At 44.0% G+C, this 22499-nt stretch overlaps 1 protein-coding gene and 1 long non-coding RNA gene across 7 annotated transcripts in view; both read left to right on the forward strand.

Moving 5' to 3' along the window:
* Window positions 1–2348: 2348 nt before the first annotated feature.
* Window positions 2349–13081, forward strand: LOC120361545 (uncharacterized). Its single transcript, XR_012512366.1, has 3 exons — window positions 2349–2606; window positions 3286–3650; window positions 12899–13081. It is a non-coding gene; the product is annotated as an uncharacterized LOC120361545 (long non-coding RNA).
* Window positions 13082–21596: 8515 nt separating this feature from the next.
* LTBP1 (latent transforming growth factor beta binding protein 1) overlaps window positions 21597–22499 on the forward strand; it is a 476883-nt gene continuing 475980 nt past the window's right edge. For 3 of the 6 annotated variants that reach the window (XM_039478754.2, XM_039478757.2, XM_039478764.2), the window contains exon 1: window positions 21597–22266. In XM_039478754.2, the coding sequence (XP_039334688.1) occupies window positions 21782–22266 (485 nt within the window). In that variant the 5' untranslated portion in view covers window positions 21597–21781. The remainder of the gene's footprint in view (window positions 22267–22499) is intronic. The other 3 variants (XM_039478768.2, XM_039478760.2, XM_039478776.2) reach the window with 3 other exon arrangements.

Genomic DNA, 22499 nt, shown 5'->3' on the forward strand with positions numbered 1-22499 from the left:
TGACAGAGCGAGACTCTGTCTCAAAAAAGAAAGGCCACGTGAAAGCACTTTGCAAATTTTAAAGTGTTATAGAAAAGTGCAGAATTGGTATTGTGAAGAAGACGCATCAAGGGCAGCTCCTGCTAGGGTGACTCTGCCAAGGCCAGACTCAGGTGAGAGGCATCAGGTAACGGGGGTTCCGAAATGCTCCCCAAAGGCTGAGTGCGGTGGCTCACACCTGTAATCCCAGCACTTTGGGAGGCCAAGGTGGATGGATCACTTGAGGTCAGGAGTTCAAGACCAGCCTGGCCAACACAGCGAAACCCTGCTTCTACTAAAAATTCAAAAATTATCTGGGCATGGTGGCGGGCACCTGTAGTCTAAGCTACTCAGGAGGCTGAGGCAGAAGAATCCTTTGAACCCGGGGGTGGAGGCTGTAGTGAGCCGAGATCGTGCCACTACACTCCAGCCTGGGCAATAGAGTGAGTGAGACTCCATCTCCTTAAAAAAAATGCTCCTCAGAGCAACACATGGGAATTTCATTGAGCACCTGCCATGTCCTCAGAATTCTTCTATCTGCTTAGGATTCAAAGATAATTAATTCTCATTCTCATTCTCTGTTCTTCAGGAGCTCACTGTCCAAAGGGAGTCTGTCTCCCAGGTCCACATGCTGAGGCTTGCTCCAGTGTGAATGTGTGCACTGGAAAGAACCCAAACAGCCCCCTGAGAGCTGCCAGGGTTGGCGGGCTTCCGTGAGATCCTCAGGTTTGAGTAGCCAAGCTGGGAGGAGCACCATTTGCCCACGGACTCTTGGGCAAGGCTGCAACCTGCATCCCAGCCAGCAGAAAGCAGGTGGCATCATAGCTGAGTTTACCGCCACTGCAGGGCCCACTATCTGCTGCTTTTAGTAGATAACATGCCTTCTCTGCTTCAGATCCTTATTTTGCTTACTTAAAATTTCTGCAGAAAACAAACAGCTTCTGCCAAAACTGGCTCACAACATTAGTTTGCTAGTATAATCAGTTGTATAGCAAGAATGTACTGAGTAGCTCTTGGAAGGCAGTCAACACAAGAGGGATGCACCATTCTTCCAGGTCATCACACATGGGTTAGACATGCTAACAGTCCCCAGCAGCTATCAGGTGAGTATGTGGATGATTATGCAAAGGCAGAGGCATTGCAGAAGGATGCTAGCTAGATGTCACGAGTCAAGGATATTATAGAAGGATCTCTTTGCTGACAAGAAGGGCACCTCTAAGGTTCCTTCAGATGGGTTGGTTCTCTGTTCACTGTGATCACTGCTATGCAAAGGCCTGTGGGCCATTCAGGAGAAAAGCATTCAGTCCAGTTCTATAGACACAGTGAGCATGTGATATGCCCTAGGCATATATGAGTAATATACCAAATAGGAAATACACAGTTACTGCTGTCAGGAACTCATGACCTGCTGCAGCGGTTGGCAAAGTATGGCTTGTGGGCCAATCTGGTTATTTCCGTAAATAATGTTTTACCAGAATCCAGACACACCTGTTTGTTTACATATTGTCTACGGCTGCTGAGCACCCACGATAAGAGCAAAGTTAAGTAGTTGTGACAGAGACCTTATCACCCACAAAACCTGTAATGTTTGACTGGATAGCCCTCAACAGAAAAGGCCTGCCAACATCTAGTCTTGTGGGAGAACACTGCTGTGCACAGTTAACTCTAATTCTTGGCTGTAGCGTCTTGAATAGGGCGGCGATCCATCGGTGCTGAGGGGGACAGCTGGCCAGCTGCCTCCCAGGGGCGTTTCCACGACTTGCAGGCCCAGAAACTACAGTTGGGAATGACCACAGAGTTTGTGATGGACTGACAGATGCCAAAACCACAGACTGACTTACAGGCTAGAAATGAACACATTGGGTGGAATAGCCCTTTTAAGGACTAGAGTAATTGCTAGAGAGCCACCCTTTCTGCAGAATACAGCACGCATTCAAGTGAAACTACTTACACAGAGACTTTCTGATGAGCATGACTAGACAGCAGGGGGCCCTAGAATAGTTTGTTCAGGTTAAGGTGAGAGGAGGGGAGAATCTAGCCCTGTCCCTTGCTGGATGCCACCACTCCAGTGCCTGAAATCCAACCTCTCCACCCTAATCTCAATAGTCCTCCCCTGGAAAAGACTGAAAAATGCAAGAATGTGCTGCTTTGACTCTGGCCCTCCTCTAACAGCCCTGCTTCTGTTCACACAGACTTTCTGCAGCTTCCTTAACGTCACTGGCTAGAGGATACAGCTGTTGCTAGTAAAAGGCATTGTTCTTTGAGCTAGCAGGCACTTTGTTCTTTTCCATGACACATTGTTTTATGAGCCCACTCTAGGGAAGAAACTGTCTATCCCTGTGCTCTGGTTCTTCAGGAGCACCTCACTGTCTCCCTCTGCCCACCCACCTGCACCTGACTACCATGGGCTGTGCCCTCATGGAGGCACCATCAAATGCTATCAGACCACAGGGAGAGCACCCTTCATCCTGTCTGAAGGTTTGGGAAAAAAGCTTCTCAGAAGAAATGATACTTGATACGGGCCCTGGAGGAGGTGGAGCAATTTGAGAAGAGAGCAGTGAGAGATGGCATCCAGGCAGGTGAGAAATGTCAGTGGTCATAGAGGCAGCATGAAGGGAGTGTTGGCTGCAGAAACCTGACGAGGCTCTTAGAGCTGGAGAGGGAGATGGGGAGGGAGATGGAGAGGATAGAGACAGACAGACTGAAGAGGGCAGAGCAGGGCTATGGGGAAGCGTGATGAGGCAGGAAAGAAAGACAGATCAAACGTGACTGAGAGGAGCCTGTGTGCCTGGGCTTTATTTTGGAGGCAATGGGAAACAGAAAGGGTTTTTGAGCATGATAGGACAATGAGGAGTTCTGTGGTTTAGGAAACCCTGCAGCCACGTGAAGTGCAGATTCAAAGTAAGGAAACTTCCCAGGGTTTGCTGATGATCTTAGTGAGAAGTGGCACAGGGGTGGTGGGAATGGAATTGAAAGAAAGGATGAACTTCCAGAGTGTGGCTGAGCTCAGTAAACAGGAATCAGGGAGGGTAGGAGGAGAGTAAAAGACTCCTCTGAGCCTAAATCCAGATGTCGAGGAGATGGTGGTACTGTCAATGGAGTTGGAGCTCTTAGGAAGAACAATGGGGAAGAAAAGGATGAGGTTTTTGACAAGTCGAATATGGGGTGAGCAGAGATCCAACTGAAAGCAGTGGAGATACAGATGTGAAAAATAAATGCGGTAGCACTGAAAAGTTGGGGCTCATTTTCACCTTAATGTTAGCTGAGGTAAAGAGAAGAGAGGTCATCCAGGACAAATGAAAAGAAAAAGCAACCAAGCATGAAATCTTGGAGAATAATGTCCTTATTTAAGGGTGAGCAGATGAAGAGGAGCCCACAGAAGAGACTGAGGGACTGTCTTCCTTCACTCATTCATGCATGCATTCATTTGGTCAACAAATATTTTTTGGCACCACCCACGGACAGATTTTGAGCACCAAGGGTACACTCAGAAATGATGAGTCCAGAAATGGTGCCCTCCAGAACTTCCAGTGACGAAGGCACTCAGGAAAATGCAGCGCCCTAAGGGGTCCCAGAAAAGGCAGTCAGGAAGAACACAGTCTGGTAGTGTCAAGTGCAGTGGAGGCTAAGAGGTAGGGAGGAAAAGATGGGAAACGGGGAGAACTGGGGAGGCAAGAGGGACAAATGAGGGAGAAGAGAAGGGAGAGGAGAGATGGCAGAGGCGCAGAGCGGGAATTTCTGATTCACGAATCCTAGGCTGGGCTCAGTGGCTTATGCCTATATCCCAGCACTTTGAGAGGCCGAGGCGGGTGGATCACCTGAGGTTAGGAGTTTGAGACCAGCCTGGCCAACATGGTGAAACCCTGTCACTACTAAAAATATAAAATTTGTTGGGCATGGTGGCAGGTGCCTGTAGACCCAGCTACTTGGAAAGCTGAGGCAGGAGAATCACTTGAACCCAGGAGGTAGAGGTTGCAGTGATTTGAGATTGCCCCACTGCACTCCAGCCTGGGTGACAGAGAGAGACTCCATTTCAAAAACAAAAGAAGAAAGAATCCCATGTTCTTTCCCCTGGCCTTACCTTAGAAAGCAGAGTAAGTGCTGACTTAAACAGGTTTACCTCCATTGCCATAGCAACCTCTGGGACTGGCTTTGCTGTGCCTTCTTGAGACCAGAAGTGAATAAGTTACTTTATATCAAGTTACCTACCAATTAGGCTAGTGATTTCTTTTTTAAAAACATTCTTTTAAAGCCTTGCCATGTTTTCTCTTTCGATAATTTATTTTTCACCTCTTTATTCACTGGGATTCTGGACCATAATATATGTAAACACAAAAAATACTAAAGCTGGGGCCGGGCACGGTGGCTCAGGCCTGTAATCCCAGCACTTTGGGAGGCCGAGGCAGGTGGATCACGAGGTCGAGAGATCAAGACCATCCTGGTCGACATGGTGAAACCCCGTCTCTACTAAAAATACAAAAAATTAGCTGGGCATGGTGGCACATGCCTGTAATCCCAGCTACTCAGGAGGCTGAGGCAGGAGAATTGCCTGAACCCAGGAAGCGGAGGTTGCAGTGAGCCGAGACCGCGCCATTGCACTCCAGCCTGGGTAACAAGAGCGAAACTCCGTCTCAAAAAAAAAAAAAACAAAAAAAACCACTAAAGATTGAAAATAAAATTATTCTATTATCTGATTATAAAAGTGGTCATTGTTAAAAAAAAAAAAAAGCCTTAGAAAATACAATATAAAGCAGAAAATACAAATCACTCATTTTCCCACCACTTTTAGTAATTCATTGTTTTTCTTCCCAATCTGGCTTCTAGCCACATTTTATTGCATTTAAATATATTTTTATTGTTTATATACAGTTTCATATATGGTTTTGTTTGCTAACTAATTACATCATGGACATTTCCCCATGTCACTAAAATAACTATACAATCATTTCATTATACATAAACGTCACATTTTAGCTCTTCCTCTATTTTAATGCAGCAAATTGTCCACCTTTATATATAAATTGTTGTTCCTGAATCTTAAAAATAGTCAAATTCATTCACACTTCAAAATAATTTTTGTATTTTTTCTTAGAATCTTTGTGTTTAAATTAATGTCTCATACATTTCAAAGAGCACTATTAATACGATTGAAAGTGATCACAGCATCTTTTATCTCCAAATGTAAGTTATTTTGAAATGTGATCTGATTTTATTTTGTAAATTCCATTATTAAGAAAGTTGACCCAAATTTGAGAAATGATACATTTAGTCTTGACTCATGTCATTTAGCCCTAGGTTTCCATCAGTGCTTGCTGGAATTCCATGGTTTTAGCACTGGTGGAACTGCTAATTTAAAAATCTGCTTTTCCAGATCTTTAAATTTGTCAGAGAATTTTAATCTTTAACCTAAGTTTTTTCCCTCATTTCTCATTTTACATTTATTTATTTTCTTAGCTTCATTATGATATATGAAACTAACATATCCTTTGTATGAGGATTCAGTGGTTACACCAGATAGCGAACAGGAAATTATTTTTTGCTTGTTGGAAAAATTCACTTGCCTTATGTAGCTTTTCCCATTATTTTACTCTCAAATATCTGGTGTACCCCTGTTTTACCTGTGTTTCTTATAAGAAGACTATGGTTGGACTTTAAAAAATTAACTGTCTTTTAACTGATAAGTATAATTCATTTTTATTTAATTATGATCATTGACATATTTGGATTTATTTTTACTATCTTCTTACACTTTCTATTTGTCCTGTAAAATTCCTACTCCATTTTTCTCCTCTAATATTTTGGAATGTATAGATTCTAATTTTTTAATGGTTAAAGGTATTAATTATATTCACCCTCTTAAAACTTAGAATATTTTAACTCTTTCTCAGGTTATAAGCTAGTATTGTCCAGTATTTTATTTCTATTAAAAAGTCTTGTGGGCCTGGTGCAGTCGTTCATGCTTGTAATCCCAGCACTTTGGGAGGCTGAGGTGGGTAGATCACGAGGTCAAGAGATCAAAACCATCCTGGCCAACCTGGTAAAACCCCGTCTCTACTACAAACACAAAAATTAGCAGGGAGTGGTGGTGCGCACCTGTAGTCCTAGCTACTCAGGAGGCTGAGGCAGGAGAATCACTTGAATCCAGGAGGTAGAGATTGCAGTGAGCCAAGGTTGTGCCACTGCACTCCAGCCTGGCGACAGAGCGAGACTCTGTCTCAAAAAAAAAAAAAAAAAGTTCTTGTGAAATGTATCATATATAGAAGAGTTTACAACATGTATGTGTGTTCTATATATATTTACCATTTTTAAAAATAGGCTATAACCTCTGCTTTAGAAGCTCATCTCCCCCAACCTCTGATTTTTATAACTTCACAAATTAGATTTATTAGTGTTGATTATTTAGATGTATCCATGTAACTACAAATGTCTTTGATCACATGGTTATCTTTCTTTCAACTTACAGCTCACATCTCCCTTCTGGGGTCCTTTTTCTTCTTTCCAAAGTATATATATCCTCAAGAAGTTCCTTTACTAAAGATCTGTTCATAGTAAATTATCCTGGCTTTTGTTCACCTAAATATATTCTATTGCATTCCCATGAAAGGTAAGTTTTACTGGGTATCCAATTATAAATGGAAACATTTTCCCCAGTATTTGAAGACATCATCTTTTGGTTTCTGCTTATGTTGATAAGAAGTTAGATGTAAAACAGGAAATCTGTCTTATTTTTATGCTATTCAATTTGTCTTTAATGTTCTTTCATTTCACCAGGATAAGTCTGGGTGTTAATATGTTTTAGGATTTTTTTGTACTTCCTTAATATAAGGGTCTACACAAATTACTGAATATTGTTTCCATCTCATTTTCTCTAGTCACTCTTTCTGGAACTTTTATTATGTAAATGTTAATTATATAATATATAATACTATATATTATATATAATTATATAATTATGTAATATATAATACTATATATAATATGTATAACATATAATTCTCACTTAAATTTTCATGTCTATATCATGATATCCTTCTCTTTTTCTCTCTGTACTATATTCTAAGTAGTTTTGGCTTACTCACCTTTCAATTTATTAATTATGGATTTCATTTCTAATTCGTTAGTCAAGTCATATGTTGAATTTTAAAATTCAACTATTTTACTTCCAGAAGTTGTGAATCTTTTTTGATGCTTATAACAGTATATTGTTCCTTGCTCATGTTTTTAAAGTTTTTATTAAATATTGAAGATATATTTATTTATAAGCTATAGCTGTCTGGCACACTCTTTGGTTTTGTAAATATAGTTTTATTAAAACACAGGCAAGCCAATTCATTTACATACTGTCCATGGCTGCTTTTATACTAGAATAGCAAGGCTGAGTCTTTTTGACAGAGACTGTATGGCTTGCAAAGCCTAAAAGGTATACTATCTGGACTTTTAGAGAGAAGTTTGCCAACCTTGCTGTATGTGATAATTCCAACCCAAAGCCTGAATGTCTGATTCTAGTGTTTGATGTTTCTAACCCTGTCTGATGATGTCTTACGCCGTGGGTGGTCTTGTGATTTGTAAAAAAATTGTGAGCTCATTTTTGTTGAGGCATTAGCTGTGAGAATTTTATGAGACTTGAATTGGAGAATATTCGTTCTATTTGTATTTACCTTTGCCAAGTGCCTGGTCATTTTAAATTAATTTTTTTGGTTTGTTTGTTTAAAATAGTTTCAGAATAGGTACACAGAGTGAGTCTGAACCCAGGCTTGAGGCCCGATTGGTGATTATTTATAACTTTTGGTAGGGGGTAGGGACTTTTATTTTTTCTTCCAACCAAAATCAAGGCTAAGATGCAAAATTTTCTTTGCTATTTCCTTTGCATGGCAAATATTTTCTAGTTCACTATTTTATTGGGAATGTGGGCCTTTGGGACTCATTCCAAAGTCTCCAAGCAGGACACTACACTGCTTTGTCGCCTGCCTCCCCTGTCCCCCTTCCCCGGCATGGATGTAAAAACTAAAAACTCTAATTTACAAAACACTGGCAAATGCCCTCAGGGTCTGATGCCTGCTCCAGTGAACATTTACCATGCTTATTCTGAATTCTGGCTTCCAACTTCATTTTTGGCCTCTGGGGATTAAGATACTTTAATTTCTTGCCAAGTTAGCTACTCATTTTATCCAGCATTTTAAAGGTGCTTTTCGGGGGAGAATTTTCAGGATATAGAGTCTGGCATATTGCTGGAAGCAAACATCAGAAATTTTTAAATGAAAAAAACACACAATTAGGAAAATGGAAATAGAAAAGTTTCATAACACTCCAACAGTATTCCAAGCCTACCTAGTGTTTATTTATATCTGAGTTATGAGTGTTGTCTCTGGAGTCAGACAACCTGGGTTTGGAACCAGGCCCTGCCATTTACTACTGCTAGGGGTGAGAGTGGGCAAACTTTTTCTGTTAAGGGCCGGATGGTAAGTACAGTTGTCCCTTAATATGCATAGGGGATTACTTCCGGGATACCCCATGAACAACAAAATCCATGGATGCTCAAGTCCCTGATACAAAATGGGGTAGTATTTTGATATAACCTATGTATATCCTCTCGTATACTTTCAGTCATCTCTAGATTACTGATAATATCTAATACAATGTAAATGCTGTGTAAAGAATTGTTGTGTTGTATTGTTTTTAATTTATATTATTTTTATTGTATTTTTTTATTTTTATTTTTCAAATATTTTTGATCCTTGGTTGGTTGAATCCATGGATGTGGAGCCCTCACATATGGAGGGCTGACTGTATTTTGAGCTTTGCAAGCCATATGCAACTACTCAACTCAGCCACTGTATCATGAAAACAGCCATAATTACGTAATATGTAATGAATGGGCATGGCTGTGTTCCAAAAAGCTTTATTTATGAAAGGAGGCCCTTAGCTGGATTTGAACTTCAGTCTATAGATTGCACACCCTGGCCTTGTACGAGTTAACGCATTTCTTTAAGCATCAGTTGTTCCATCTCTAAAAGGGAAAAAATAATAATACTTGTGTCATCCATAGGTTGTTTGAGCATTAAATTCATGAATTTGTCAGAGGCATTTGTACCATAGCAAGTCCATCTTAAACAGGGGTAAAATGAGAGACCTGCTGGGCTGCATTCCCAGAAGACTAGGCATTCTTAGTTACCAGATGAGATAGGAGTTCTGCACAAGATACAGGTCACAAAGGCCCTGCTGATAAAACAGGACATCATAAGAAAGGCTGCCAAAACCCACCAAAACCAAGATGGTGATGAAAGTGACCTCTAGTCACTTTCTCATTATATGCAAATTATAATGCATTAGCATACGAAAAGACACTCCCACCCGCACTCGTGCCAGTTTACAAATGCCATGGAAACCTTTGGAAGTTACCCTACATAGTCTAAAAAGGGAAAGGACTCTCAGTTCCAGGAAGTCTCCACCCCTTTCCCCAGAAAGCTCATGAATAATCCACCCCTTGTTTAGCACATAGTCGAGAAATAACTACATTTAGTCAAGGAGCCCATGACACTTCTCTGCCTGTAGGGTAGCCATTCTTTTGTTTATTTCTCTAAAAAACTTGCTTTCACTTTATGGATTCACCCTGAATTCTTTCTCCCTCAAGGTCCGAGAACACTCTCTTCAGGTCTGGATCAGGACCCCTTTCCAGTAACAAATTCATGTAAGTGGTAGTGTTAGCTATGATGTCACTGCTGGAAGTGATGATGATGATTTGAAACCAGTTTCTTGATTATTTAAGATCATAAGGTGTCTTGCCTTCAAATCATTTAAATAACATCCAATGTAGCTTCCTATGCTGCTACTGATGACACACAATAGATAGCTAACAATACTGCAGTAACTAACGACCCCCAAATCTCAGTGGCTTTAAAGAACTCGGATTTAAGTTTTGCTCATCCTACATTCTATCACAGGTCGATGAGGGGTTCTCCTCACTGTCATTCGTCTGTGGCCCACGCTGATTGAGTTTGAGTGTTCCACCATCTTGAAATCACTGGTCACTACAGAGGAAAGGAGCTTTGGAGGATTTTAAACAACAATGAAATGCAAGTGATGTGTTATTTCTCTGTACAGTTCACAGTCAGAGTTGGTTACATCTTTCTCTCCTACTAGCTTATTGCTTGGGTTGCTGGGCGTGTTGTCACAGACAAGCTTCATCTGTTGGCCTCTGCAAGGAGTGCCTAGAAGTGCAGAGCTTCTAACCCAAGGCCATATGCTTCCCAGGGCAGCCCACATCCAGGGAATGCTTCCTGTGTGGGTAGAGAGGCCCAGCCCTTTCAGCCCAATGTGGGACCATTTTAGGTCTGGAAATCTCTGGAATTTGGCTCAGTCTGTTGTTGGGCAACCTGGCTTCTACCTCTGCCCAATCCTGCTTGCCCTTCTCCTTTCTGCAGGGGTTTTTCCAAATGATACTCCTTAATAAGCATCCTGTATACTAAATTTCATCTCAGGGTTCTTCTCTAAAAACTCAATCTGTGACATTCACCATGTGCCCAAGAGAGGGAAGGCTGGAAATATCTCCTGAGTAACATCAAGGACTACCTCACTCACTAAAGTGAACACAGGTAGCCCTTACAGATGGGAGAGACTAAGATCACAACCATGATAATAGCTCATATTTATTGAGACTCACCTGCTGCATGCTGCACTAAAATATGTTACTTGGATTTGCTCACTTAATCTTCACAACATCCTATGTATTAAAATTAGGAATTAGGCTAGGGAATGACAAGCTATGGCCTGCAGACCAAATCTGCCCACACCTGTGCCTTTATGTATTGTCTATGGCTACTTTCATGCTGTAAGTGCAGAGTTGAGTTGTTGTGACAAACACTGCATGACCCACAAAGTTGAAAATATTTACCATCTAGTTCTTTCCAGAAAAAGCTTGCTAAATCCTGTTTTGGGTAATATTTTCATTTTACAGATAGCAAAATTGAAGCTTGCAGAAGTATGTGGTTTATGAAATCACAAAATGTCAATTTTTGTCATGTAGATCAAAGACAAAATTCTAAGTACCCCAACCAACTGAACGAACTCCTCCCCACAGCCAAGGGCATTTCAAAGTTAACTTGAAAAACTAGTTCAGGCCATAATGGGAAGAGGGCAGTCAGACAGGCCTCATTATGCCCTCCTTCCTTAGGAATTCAGGCACAACTGACCAGAGTCAACATTAAAACAGGCGGAGAGTGGTGGCTCATGCCTGCAATCCCAGTACTTTGGGAGGCCAAGGCAGGCAGATCACTGAGGTGAAGAGTTCAAAACCAGCCTTACCAACATGGCAAAACCCTGTCTTTATTAAAAATTCAAAATTAGCCAAGCGGTGAACGCCTGTAATCCCAGCTCTTTGGAAGGCCGAGGCAGGAGAATCACTTGAACTTGGGAGGCAGAAGTTGCAGTGAGCCAAGGTTGCACCATTGCATTCCGGCTTGGGCAACAAGAGTGAAACTGTCTCAAACAAACAAAACAAAAAACAAAAGCAAACACCCCCCCAAAACCATTAAAACAGAGGCTTGAGATGGACAAAACAGACTCTTTGCAGCAATAAGATACCAACAGGCAGATAGCAGACCCTGAAAGAAACTGAAGTATATACATATTTTTTTACATTTTCTGAAATGGCCCCGGAAAGCTGTCTCTTGTAGGGAAAATCTACATTCTGTAGAGAATCTCCTTCCCTTTCCAGGTGTTTCCTTGATCTAGGAGATCATTAGCTGAGTTTAGGATCTTTTTAAGTCTAGTAAGAAACATTTACAATCTATTTTCTCTGAAGCCAGCTCCCTGGAGGCTTCATCTGTACCAGAACATCTTTGAATCTACTATGACCTGAAAACCTCTGCCCCAACCCATTTTGTATTGTCTCACCTTTCCAGATTGAACCCATTCTACACCTTAACTTTATTGATTGATAGCTTATGTCTCCCTAAAATGTACAAAACCAGGCTGCATCTCCACTACCTTTGGCACTCTGGGGCTGTGTCATGGGTCATGGTCCTAATATTTGGCTCAGAATAAATCTCTTTCACTGCTTCACAGTTTGATTCTTTTTGTCAACAGTCATGAAGACAAACATTTAAAGAGCAGGCCCCTTCTGTGATGCAGGTGCAGGCCCCCTCCCCCGATGCCATTGATGACCTTTGTAAGTGCTCAGTGAATGATTATGATTTTCTTCCCTTCTCTTCTTCCCACCATCCTTCTTTGTAAACTCGAAGTCTTATCTTCCATCTTTGCTTTAAATCCCCTCCCAGACAAGTTCTGTTTTCTAGCGACAAGAGTATCTGAAATTGCAATCGTGTGGCCTCTTTCTACCCAGTGAAAAACACAAGAGACGCATCCATTTTTGGTACCTTTGACTATAAAACCTCTGGAGGAAGTTCTGTTTTTCCGAAATGGCTTTTACTGGAAGAGTTAGGGTGGTACATCTGTAGAGCCTGAGTTGGCTACCAGGAAACACTTCATGATGGCTGAGAAATTATTCCACATGCTGAACCTTAAAGTGATAACATAAAATGGCAGCCTTGACAGACCCCTTAGAATCTAAGGCTGAGATTACCTGTTTCCAACTGCTTCCAGCTGAGAAGCGGCTCCCAGGACAGCACTGAGTAACTCAAAAGCATTCCCTCTTAAAGTGATTATTCAAGGGGGTTCAAGAGTTTACTTCCGTAATGCCCATCCGGCTGCTTCCTAGATTCTTCCAGAACATGGGCCTTATGCCCCTAAATTCACTCCCATACTTAGAAGCAGAACTGGGAACTGAGCTCCATTTTTTGATACCAAAATTTGTGCTCTTCACTGTGCATTCCGCTCCCTACTGGTACACTAATATCCAGGATCATGTATTTACTTTCTACAGATACCATTATATGTGCTCATGGAAACTGTCTGGCAGTTAGCAGCAAGAATATTATAGGAAGAGGTTCTACCTATCCGTCTCTTTATACCATGCCTTCTAAAGAGAATGTCCCTGATTTTCAGAGAGAATCCTTGGATTTAGTCAGGAATATTAGATCCCTAAATAAAAATGTCTAAAATCTTTTCCCCATTCTTTGTTGTTGTTTTTGACACAGGGTCTCACTCTGTCACCCAGGCTGGAATGCTGGTGCGATCACAGCCCACTGCAGCCTCGACCTCCCAGGATCAGGTGATCACCTTAGCCTCCCAGTACATTTGGCTAATCTTTTGTGTTTTTGGTAGAGATGGGGTTTCACCATATTTCCCAGGCTGGTCTTGAACTCCTGAGCTCAAGCAAGCCACCTGCCATGGCATCCCAAAGTGCTGGGATTACAGACATGAACAACTGTGCCCAGTCTGTTTTTTATTGGTATAAATTTAAGGGGCAAAACTGCAGTTTTGTTACATGGGTATATTGGGTAGTGGTGAGGTCTGAGTTTTTAGTGTGGCCATCACCTGAATAGTATATGTTATACCCATTAAGTAATTTCTCATCCTCATTTTTTGTTCATTAAAAAACAGCTGGCCCTCAAAAATGGCTAGGGAATGGTGCGCAAATGAAAGAAAGGGTCAATGAATGAATTAATCAATTAATCAATCTCCAGACCCTTGACAACTTAAGGATCTTGGGCACGTTTTACGCTCATGATAAACAAACAAAAAGAAGATAGTCAGCAGGTTTCTTATTGCTGACTTAGGCATCAGAAGGTACACAATCATTTATTTAACAAACACTGAGCCTTCGCTATGAATTGCACACCGTGATAGGCACTGAGGATATGAAATGCAAGTTCTCTCTGCCCTCAGCACAGGCAGGCCTCTGGAGATGCGGCTGAAGCATGGAACTTAGTGTGGGCACAGGACGCTTCACCTGGGGCTTTGGCCAGTTGCTTGTATGTAGGGAATAGAACATAGGGAGACATACATGGATAGAAGATCCCCTTTCTGGTAAGTGAATTGGGAGTGCAATATCCAGGTGGAGGATTGGGAAGGGTTAAGTGTAAGGTTCTTGGGCAGCTGGGAGGTGTAACTCGATCCATCTCAGCAGTAGCTTTTTAAACCTGGGCTTTAAAACCAGGAAACCTGGAGAAATCAGACTCAGGGCTGGTTTTACTGGTCTCCCCTCTCTGTTTAGAAAGATCGCTCTTGCCTGTATAGCTGGTGTTTCTTTGGCAGGGTAAGAGACTTCTGTATATTGCTCAGTTTATGCATATTATGATGACTTTTACTAGCAGCAATTTTCAGAGTTATGTCCTGGTCTTCAGGAACAGGGGAAGTTAAAAGGACAACAAAAGAGAGATGTTTTAAAAGCACTGACTATTTTAATGACATAATCAACATTACGGTGTTCAAACACAAGTAGAATAGGATTCTTTCTATGGAACTTTTCAAACCATTAATTTAGGATTAGGATACTCTCCTCACTCCCCCTAAGGCCACTGCTTGATTCGGTTAAAGCAACTTAATTCAGGTTAGGGTAAAATTTAAGCAAACTCCATTGCTCAGCAGAATGCTGCCTGAAAACAGCTAAAGACAAGTCAGAATGTCCCTAACCAAACCTCAAGCATTATTAACGAAGACCTGCCTTAATTCTGGTTTATCTCATGATGACCAAGAAGAAAAAAAGTCTTCCCCTGCCAGAAGTATCCTATGTCTATTACAGAGCATGGATTGTGTGTTCAATGGCCATAAGAGAATGGATAAAATACATAAGAGTTCAGAAGAGAGAGTAAACTGAAGTTTACGGCATTTCAAAGGACTTCATGGATGAAAAGGATCTTGAATTCTAATTGAAGGAGAAGGAAGACTTAGTTGAGGAGGTGAGAGAATTTCAGAATGATAGGAAGGGAGGGTTGGAGGCAAAATTTGGGTATCCTATTTCTGCAGACTAGTGACTGATCAGGGTCTTTTTTTTTCCCTTCCAAAGAGAAAGAATAAAAATATTAGGTTGGTGCAAAAGTAATTGCGATTTTGCAAAGTAATGGCAAGAACCGCAATTAGTTTTGCACCAACCTAAATGGGTAGCTAGGTGTAGTTGGAACAGAAGCTTTGTTTGGGGATGTAGCCCAAGATTAGGTTGACAAGTAAGAAGGAGGCAATCTGTGAAGGGCCTTGGGTCTTAGAAGAGCAGACGAGGCTAGGAGTTGATATGTAGAGGTGGAATAGTACCTTTTCTCCTTGTTTTCTTCTTTGTTTCTAGGTTGCTGTAGTCACTATACAATGTCTTCCTCAGTTTGATGTCAGGTAGAAAGGTTATTGAAAAAAAATTAGGATCAAGTGTTAAACTCAGGCAGCATCATGTTCTAGTGCAATTCGGTGAAAATTCTAATGTAGATAAAAGATATAACGATTTTAATAACTTCCTGAGATTTAAGTAAAGAAGCAGTTCTAGGCTGGGCACAGTGGCTCATGCCTGTAATCCCAGCACTTAGGGAGGCTGAGGTGGGTGGATTACCTGAGATCAGGAGTTGGAGTCCAGACTGGCCAACATGGTGGAACCCTGTCTCCACTAAACATACAAAAATTAGCTGAACATGGTGGCGCATGCCTGTAATCCTAGCTGCTTGGAAGGTTGAGGCAGGAGAATCACTTGAACCCGAGAGGTGGAGGTTGCAATGAGCTGAGACCCCACCACTACACCACTCCAGCCTGGGAGACAGAGCAAAACTCCATCTCAAAAAAAAAAAAAAAAAAAAAAAAGCAATTTTAGCAACTTAACAACATGAAAGACACTGAAGTTGAAGCAAAGCAGAGGGTTCCCTTTAAAACTGGATCACAGTTTATAAGTTGCTGTATTCAAATAGAGAGAACATGATTACCATCCAGCACTCAAACAACCTGGCAGGTGTCTGGGCATTTTTGAGCTGAAATTTAAGCAGGGAAATGAGTCATTGGAAAAGTTCCAGTGACTGAATGGAATGTCAAAGAAGTGTTCAAAACTGAGATGCCACAGTAAAATAAAATTTGGAGGCCTCTTGGTGATCCAGAGGCAAGTGTTTCATAGATTTTTTTGTTGAGGTGCATCTCATTTTGTTGTGTATCCAAAGTGTTTTCCAAGATACAAACTCCTTGAGAGCAGAAACATATTTCCTTCGTGCCTCATTGAGTGCAGGCCAACCAGTGGCCCAATGAGGATTGGAAGGTGTGAATGACAAGTGTAAATAAAATTGTGTTGACAGCTATTTAATTTTCATGTAGTTTCATGTTTAATGTCCAAAAGTTCTGAATAAATGGGCATGACAAATATCAGTGAAAGCTAAATTAATTAACACATTTTGGCTAGCTGCAGGGAGCCGTTCTGCTGTCCTTGGCAGTCCGCACTGTGTGATACTCAACTTGATTATAAGTAAGGCAAGTGAGGAGGGGAAAGGAAAACTATTTGTAGTGAGTTCCCTTTTTGTTGATTGGCTCCTCTAAATTTGTAGCAAGGCAGACCATGCCCCGACCCATTTTCCTCTGATGGGTCTTGTTTCCCCACCTGTAGTTCCTTTTTCATATCTGCTGTACATGTGATGATTTGTTCAGGATCTATGTATTCCAGGAGGCTCTCTGATCCCAGTGGACAGGGTCCGTATTGCCACGGCCAGGCACTGAGGGCCAGCATAAAGGCAGTTGCTGGTCTAGGGGCAACTTTGGGTTGCAATCTAACATATTAACTCTAACTCCTCCATCTGAAATGGAAATCTGTTCTGAATTTGCTGTAAGGTTCTATGGAAGCTAGCTGAGGGTCCTGTAGTTGTTCAATAAATGTTTGTTATATGAAAACTAAAGGGAAGGGAAGGGAACCGCTGGGGTAAATCTCAGTTCTACTTTTTGCTCTATTCCAGGGGCTATGTCATCTTTTTCTGCAAAGCAGACCTGTTTCCACCTTGCTCACATAGCTTGGCAGAGGGACACTTACATTTTCATCACATGAGCCTCTGCTTTAATTCTGCATTTGTAAAGCTTCATGTTTTTTTTTTTTTTTTTTTTTTTCTCATGGAAGCAGAGTCGAAGGTTGGAGAGGTCACACATTTCTAAATTCCCTCACCCCTGCTTTCTTTGAGATGGAGTCTTGTTCTATCACCCAGGCTGGAGTGCATTGGTGAGATCTCAGCTCACTGCAATATCCGCCTCCCAGGTTCAAACAATTCTCCTGCCTCAGCCTCCCAAGTAGGCGCCCCACCATGACACCAGGCCTAATTTTTCTATTTTATTTTATTTTATTTTTATTAGAGATGGGGTTTCACCATGTTGGTCAGGCGGGTCTCGAAGTCCTGACCTCAAGTGATCTGCCTGCTTCCACCTCCCAAAGTGCTGGGATTACAGGTGTGAGTCACCGTGCCCGGCCCCCAACCCCTACCTTTTGATGAAATGGTTAAAAATACAAAACAGGTCTATGTGAGTGAATTAAGGTACTCATTTTTGAGCAGTCATGAGCTCAAGATTCCATTCTTGGCTTACTGCTTGTGTAGGAGAACACAGGACTTCCGGTTCCTACCACTTTGTGTGAGATGTGGGGCAGCCAGCCACACTGTGCTAGCACCTAATAAGGTTGCAGATTTAATTCTAGCCCAAATCTAGACAAACTGATGTTCAGGTTAGAGCCAGCTGATGTTCAGAAAAGGCTGCCAGAATCTAACTGAGGAAATGGGGCCATAGGTTCTGTTTAAAATTCTCTCATTTCATTTTTTCATTTTCTCCATCTATCTCTCTGCCTGCTCCCTTTTTCATTCATTGCTTTCTGCTTCCTTCCCCCTTACTCTATTCATTCCTCTTCCTTCTTTGCCTCTATCCATCTTTCTGGCTCTCCCTCTCTGTCTTTTCCCTTCTCACCCTCTCTCTCCTGTTTCCTCTCCTCTCACTTGCCTTTCCCTCAGTCTCTCTCTTGCTCTTATTTTCTCTCTCTCTCTTTCTTTGATCTACAGCCTACTGGCATCTCGTTTCTTTTTCTTCTCCCTTCCCTTTTTCTTTCTAAGAATTTCTTGATGAAAGGAAAAGAGGACTAAAAGGAGCTCCATGAAATCCTTGCCTGGAAGAAAACATGGGTGGACGCGCTTCTGATCACAGACAGCCACTAAATTTGATTTGTAGCTGATCTTAAATGTAGGAAAAGATTTTCAATTACAAAACTCATAAAGTGTAAAGATGAGGGAACTGGCCGCATTTTGAGTTTGACTAATGGTCTCAAAGCGCTTTAAAATGTTTGGCATTTGCCAGTCTCTCTTTCTTCTCCTAATCCTCAAACTCATGAGTTTTTATGGCAAACATAATCCTGTTTTCTGATTCATTTACACTTAGCTCATCTGAGTATTGTTTTGTAAAAGCCATCTGAAGTCCAAGAAGTTTTATGAGATCTTTAAAGACTTGTTTTTTTGAACCAGGAAGTTGTGTACTGCCAATATAAATGGACCTTGAACTCTAGGGGGTTTGAGTCCAGCATCTATAGCATTAAACTGGGTCTAGACTTGGCAAAGGACCATCCCCATGCCTGACAGAAACGGGGCTTTCACTTTCAGAATAACAGTGGGTTTGGTGTTTTGGATAAGTGACCATCTCAGATGATAGTACATGGGGTGCATAACATGTTTTTTCAAGGATTATCTTGCCAGTTACATAAATAGCAAGGGACTTATGTGGAAAACTGATTTTGCCGGAGAGTGGGGCTGTTTGCGCATGTATATATTTCCATATAAATTGTGTGTACACACATGTATACCAACGTGTAGAGGGATGGGATTGACATTCACACTAGAGATTTATATTTTTTTTTTTAATTATTTTTAATTATTTTTTTGAGATGGAGTCTCGCTTTGTCACCCAGGCTGTGCCACCCAGTGGCTCAATCTTGGCTCACTGTAACCTCCACCTGCAGGCTTCAAGCAATTCTCCTGCCTCAGCCTCCCGAGTAGCTGGGATTACAGGCACACATCACCATGCCCTGCTAATTTTTGTATTTTTAGTAGAGATGAGGTTTCACCATGTTTGTCAGGCTGGGCTGGCCTCAAATTCCTGACCTCAAGTAATCTGTCTGCCTTGGCCTCCCAAAGTGCTGGGATTACAGGTGTGAGACACTGCACCTGCCTTTTTGTGTTTTTTAGAGATGGGGTTTCACCATGTTGCCCAGGCTGGTCTCAAACTCCTGAGATCAAGTGATCTGCCCACCTTGGCCTCTCTAAGTACTGGGATTATAGGCATGAGCCACCGTGCTCAGCCTCACACTAGAGATTTTTTTCCCCTGTGGTTTTGTTTCAGAGATGATCTGATTGTGATATATCCAAATTTGTCATAAGGCAGATGGTTTGACTGTGTCCTCACCCAAATCTCATCTTGTAATCCTATAATCCCCACCTGGTGGGAGGTCATCTAACCACGGGGGTGGTTACCCTCATGCTGTTCCGTGATAGTGAGCTCTCAGGAGATCTGATGGTTTTAAAGGGGCTTTCCCCTCTTTTGCTATGGCACTTCTCCTTGCTGCCACTATGTGAAGAAGGATGTGTTTGCTTCCCCTTCTGCCATAATTGTTAAGTTTCCTGAGGCCTTCCTAGCCCTGCCAAACTGTGATTCAATTAAACTTCTTTCCTTTACAAATTATCCAGTCTTGGGTATGTATTTGAAGGGTAACAACAGACTAATACAGAAGTAAAGCAGCAGGTAGAGCCCAGCCCTGCAGAGTCCCCACCCAGGCTGTACCGTCCACAGGTAGCTGCCACTTATTGCCCAAAAGCAGCTTTGAAGCTTGCCATCTGTCCATCTGGGGCCTGGGAGTGACCCACCAGAACAGCTAATCCACTACCGAAGACAGGTAGAGGCTGGTCTTGCTGGGGATGCTGTGCTTTACTCTTTCCTGAGCTTTCACCTGTCTGACATCTTTCTTCTGTCTTCGTTCTGCAGAATGTTGTAGATATGCTACTGACCCTTCTCCTACCATCCATCCGTTTCAACTGCTGTTACATAATCCCCATCTGAGCGGTAAGAGCTCTGTGAACTGATCTGAGTTGCAGGTAGGAAAGATTTTCCCTACATGTTGGTGAATCTTCCATAAGATGACAAAGAATTGTGGGCTGTCCTATGATACAGGCATCATACAAATCATGTCCTCCCTTGTGAGAGGTCGATCATGACCTTAAACTGTTGCTTCATTCCATTGTTGTTTATCTTTCTTAAGCTTTCATTTATATCTTCTCTCCCTAACAAGACAGCAACTTTCTTAAAGACAAAGGCTTTATGCCTTGTGATCCTTTGTATTTCCACAGCCTCGGTGTCTCCTTCAGAGATAGAGTGGATATTTACTAGCTTCTGTTGTATCCTTCATACAGAACCTGGTGCTGAGAGACAGCTAATTGTCTTTTTGAACTTTTCTTAAGACTAGTCAAGTACAGTAAAACCATTTAAACCATTGTCACCTGCTACCAATTGTCTACTCATCAACAAAAGCAGGCAACAAAAGGGTAAGCCACAAGTAAATAAGAACAAGAACCACCAAAGCCTTGGAAACACACCATCATTCTTAAGTTAAAGACTTAAAAAAAAAAAAAAAAGACTGCTATGACCATGGGCTTTCTATCGTATTCACATAACAAAACCATGCATTCTACTGTTGACATTGTTTTGAATTCAAACGCTAAAAGCAAATTCGTCATTATTTCATGGTTTTCCCCAAAGAGCACTATGACCCTCCAGGACTATCCCTGGAACATTCTGCCATCTCCCTTAATGGGTCAGGTCACCTCCAAGCTGGGTGACCTGTCGGATTAATGTCCGGTGAACGGATCCGTCTTTATTAAAAATAATAATGGCTTAAGGTTGTCAGGGATCCTGAACACTATTCCTAACCTAAAGGCCCAGGGACAGGGCCGTTTTCTGCGGTTGTCCTTGGGCGGTTCTCCCCGTCCACGCGGGCGCCCTCTGCTGCCCGCCCTGCATTCCCATACCTGCTAAGCGAGGAGTGGGGTACCAGAGGCTGCAGACCGAGAAGCAGCCACTGGGACTTTACAGCCCCACAGGCAGCCACCTAAAGTCTCTCCGATGGAGACCTCAGCGCGCCCCGACAGCCCTTTCTGGGGCCTGATTTATTTGAATTCAACCCCGTAGCAAGTATCCCAGCAAACACGGATAAGAAAATGCCGGGGCTTCCAAACAGTATCAAACGCATGGGGCTTGGGAAAGGACAGGACTGTTGAGGAACTTTGCTGAGCCCTTTGTCCTCTCCCGGGACACGGGACCGGGGTGTGGGGACCTCCGCCTCAGCGACCCACGGAAGCAACCCCTGTGGATGTGGAGGGTGGCGGCGCGCTCTCGGGCTCCTCGCACGCCTTCCCCAATTAGGTTCTGCCGCCTGACGTCACGTCTGCCGGAGATTGGCTGCTCAGGTCTGACACCCGGGGCCACGGGAGAGAAACTTTTAAAAGACTTCGCCGCCGGGGCTGCCTCGGAGTGTCCCGCGCGCTCTCTCCCTCGCCCTCGGCCACCCTCGCCGGGCCCCGCTGCGGCGCGCGCTGCACCCCCGGCCGGGCGCGCGGACCCTCACCTTGCGCGGCCCGCTCCCCTCGCCCCTCCCAGCCTCCCGGGCTCCGCGCTCCCCACCCCCACGCCCGCCCCCCGCTCCCCGCCGCAATCGGCCGGGGTCTGGGGCCACTCAGCCGCCCGCGGAGTTTCCTCCCTCGCCACTGACTTGGGCTCCTCCCGCCTTTCCCGGGCTCTCGCTTGCTCTCGGGGAAGCCCGAGCGCGCGGGGAAGGGCGAGCGGCACAGCCGGAGGAGGGAGCCAGACCGCGCGCGGCCGGTCGCGCCGGCTGGGGCCCGCGATGGCGGGGGCCTGGCTCAGGTGGGGGCTCCTGCTCTGGGCAGGGCTGCTCGCGTCGTCGGCGCACGGCCGGGTGCGGAGGATCACCTACGTGGTGCGCCCGGGCCCCGGCCTGGCGGCGGGCGCCTTGCCCCTGAGCGGGCCCCCGAGTCCGCGGACCTTCAACGTCGCGCTCAACGCCAGGTACAGCCGCAGCTCGGCGTCCGCCGGCGCCCCCAGCCGCGTCTCCCTCGGGGTCCCCTCGGAGCGAACCCGGCGCACAAGCAAGCCCGGCGGCGCGGCCCTGCAGGGGCTCCGAGCGCCGCCGCCGGAGCCGGCGCGTCCCGGGGCCCCCGGCGGGCAGCTCCACCCCAAGCCCGGCGGCCACCCGGCGGCCGCCCCGTTCGCCAGACAAGGCAGGGAAGTCGTACGCCCCAAGGTGCCGCTGGAGACCCAGAGCGGCGGGGGTTCCAGGCTGCAGGTTCACCAGAAGCAGCAGCTGCAGGGGTAAGCCCACACCCCCTTCCGCTCGCCCGCCCGCCAGCCTCGCGTGCGCCGCGGGCGGAGGGACCCGCGAGGTCAGGGCCACTTGGAGCCCCGCGGTGGCCGGGGCGGTCGCGCGCGGTGGGTCGGCTTTCTCCTGCCAGCTCCGACTTCGCTGAGCGCCGCGGGAAGAGCGGAGTGTGGGGAAGCCCAGGAACTGTTGCAGACGCGAAACTGGGACCTAGTGCATTGTTACC

The sequence above is a fragment of the Saimiri boliviensis genome, chromosome 1 (genome assembly GCF_048565385.1).
Source record: "Saimiri boliviensis isolate mSaiBol1 chromosome 1, mSaiBol1.pri, whole genome shotgun sequence".
Lineage (NCBI taxonomy): Eukaryota > Metazoa > Chordata > Mammalia > Primates > Cebidae > Saimiri > Saimiri boliviensis.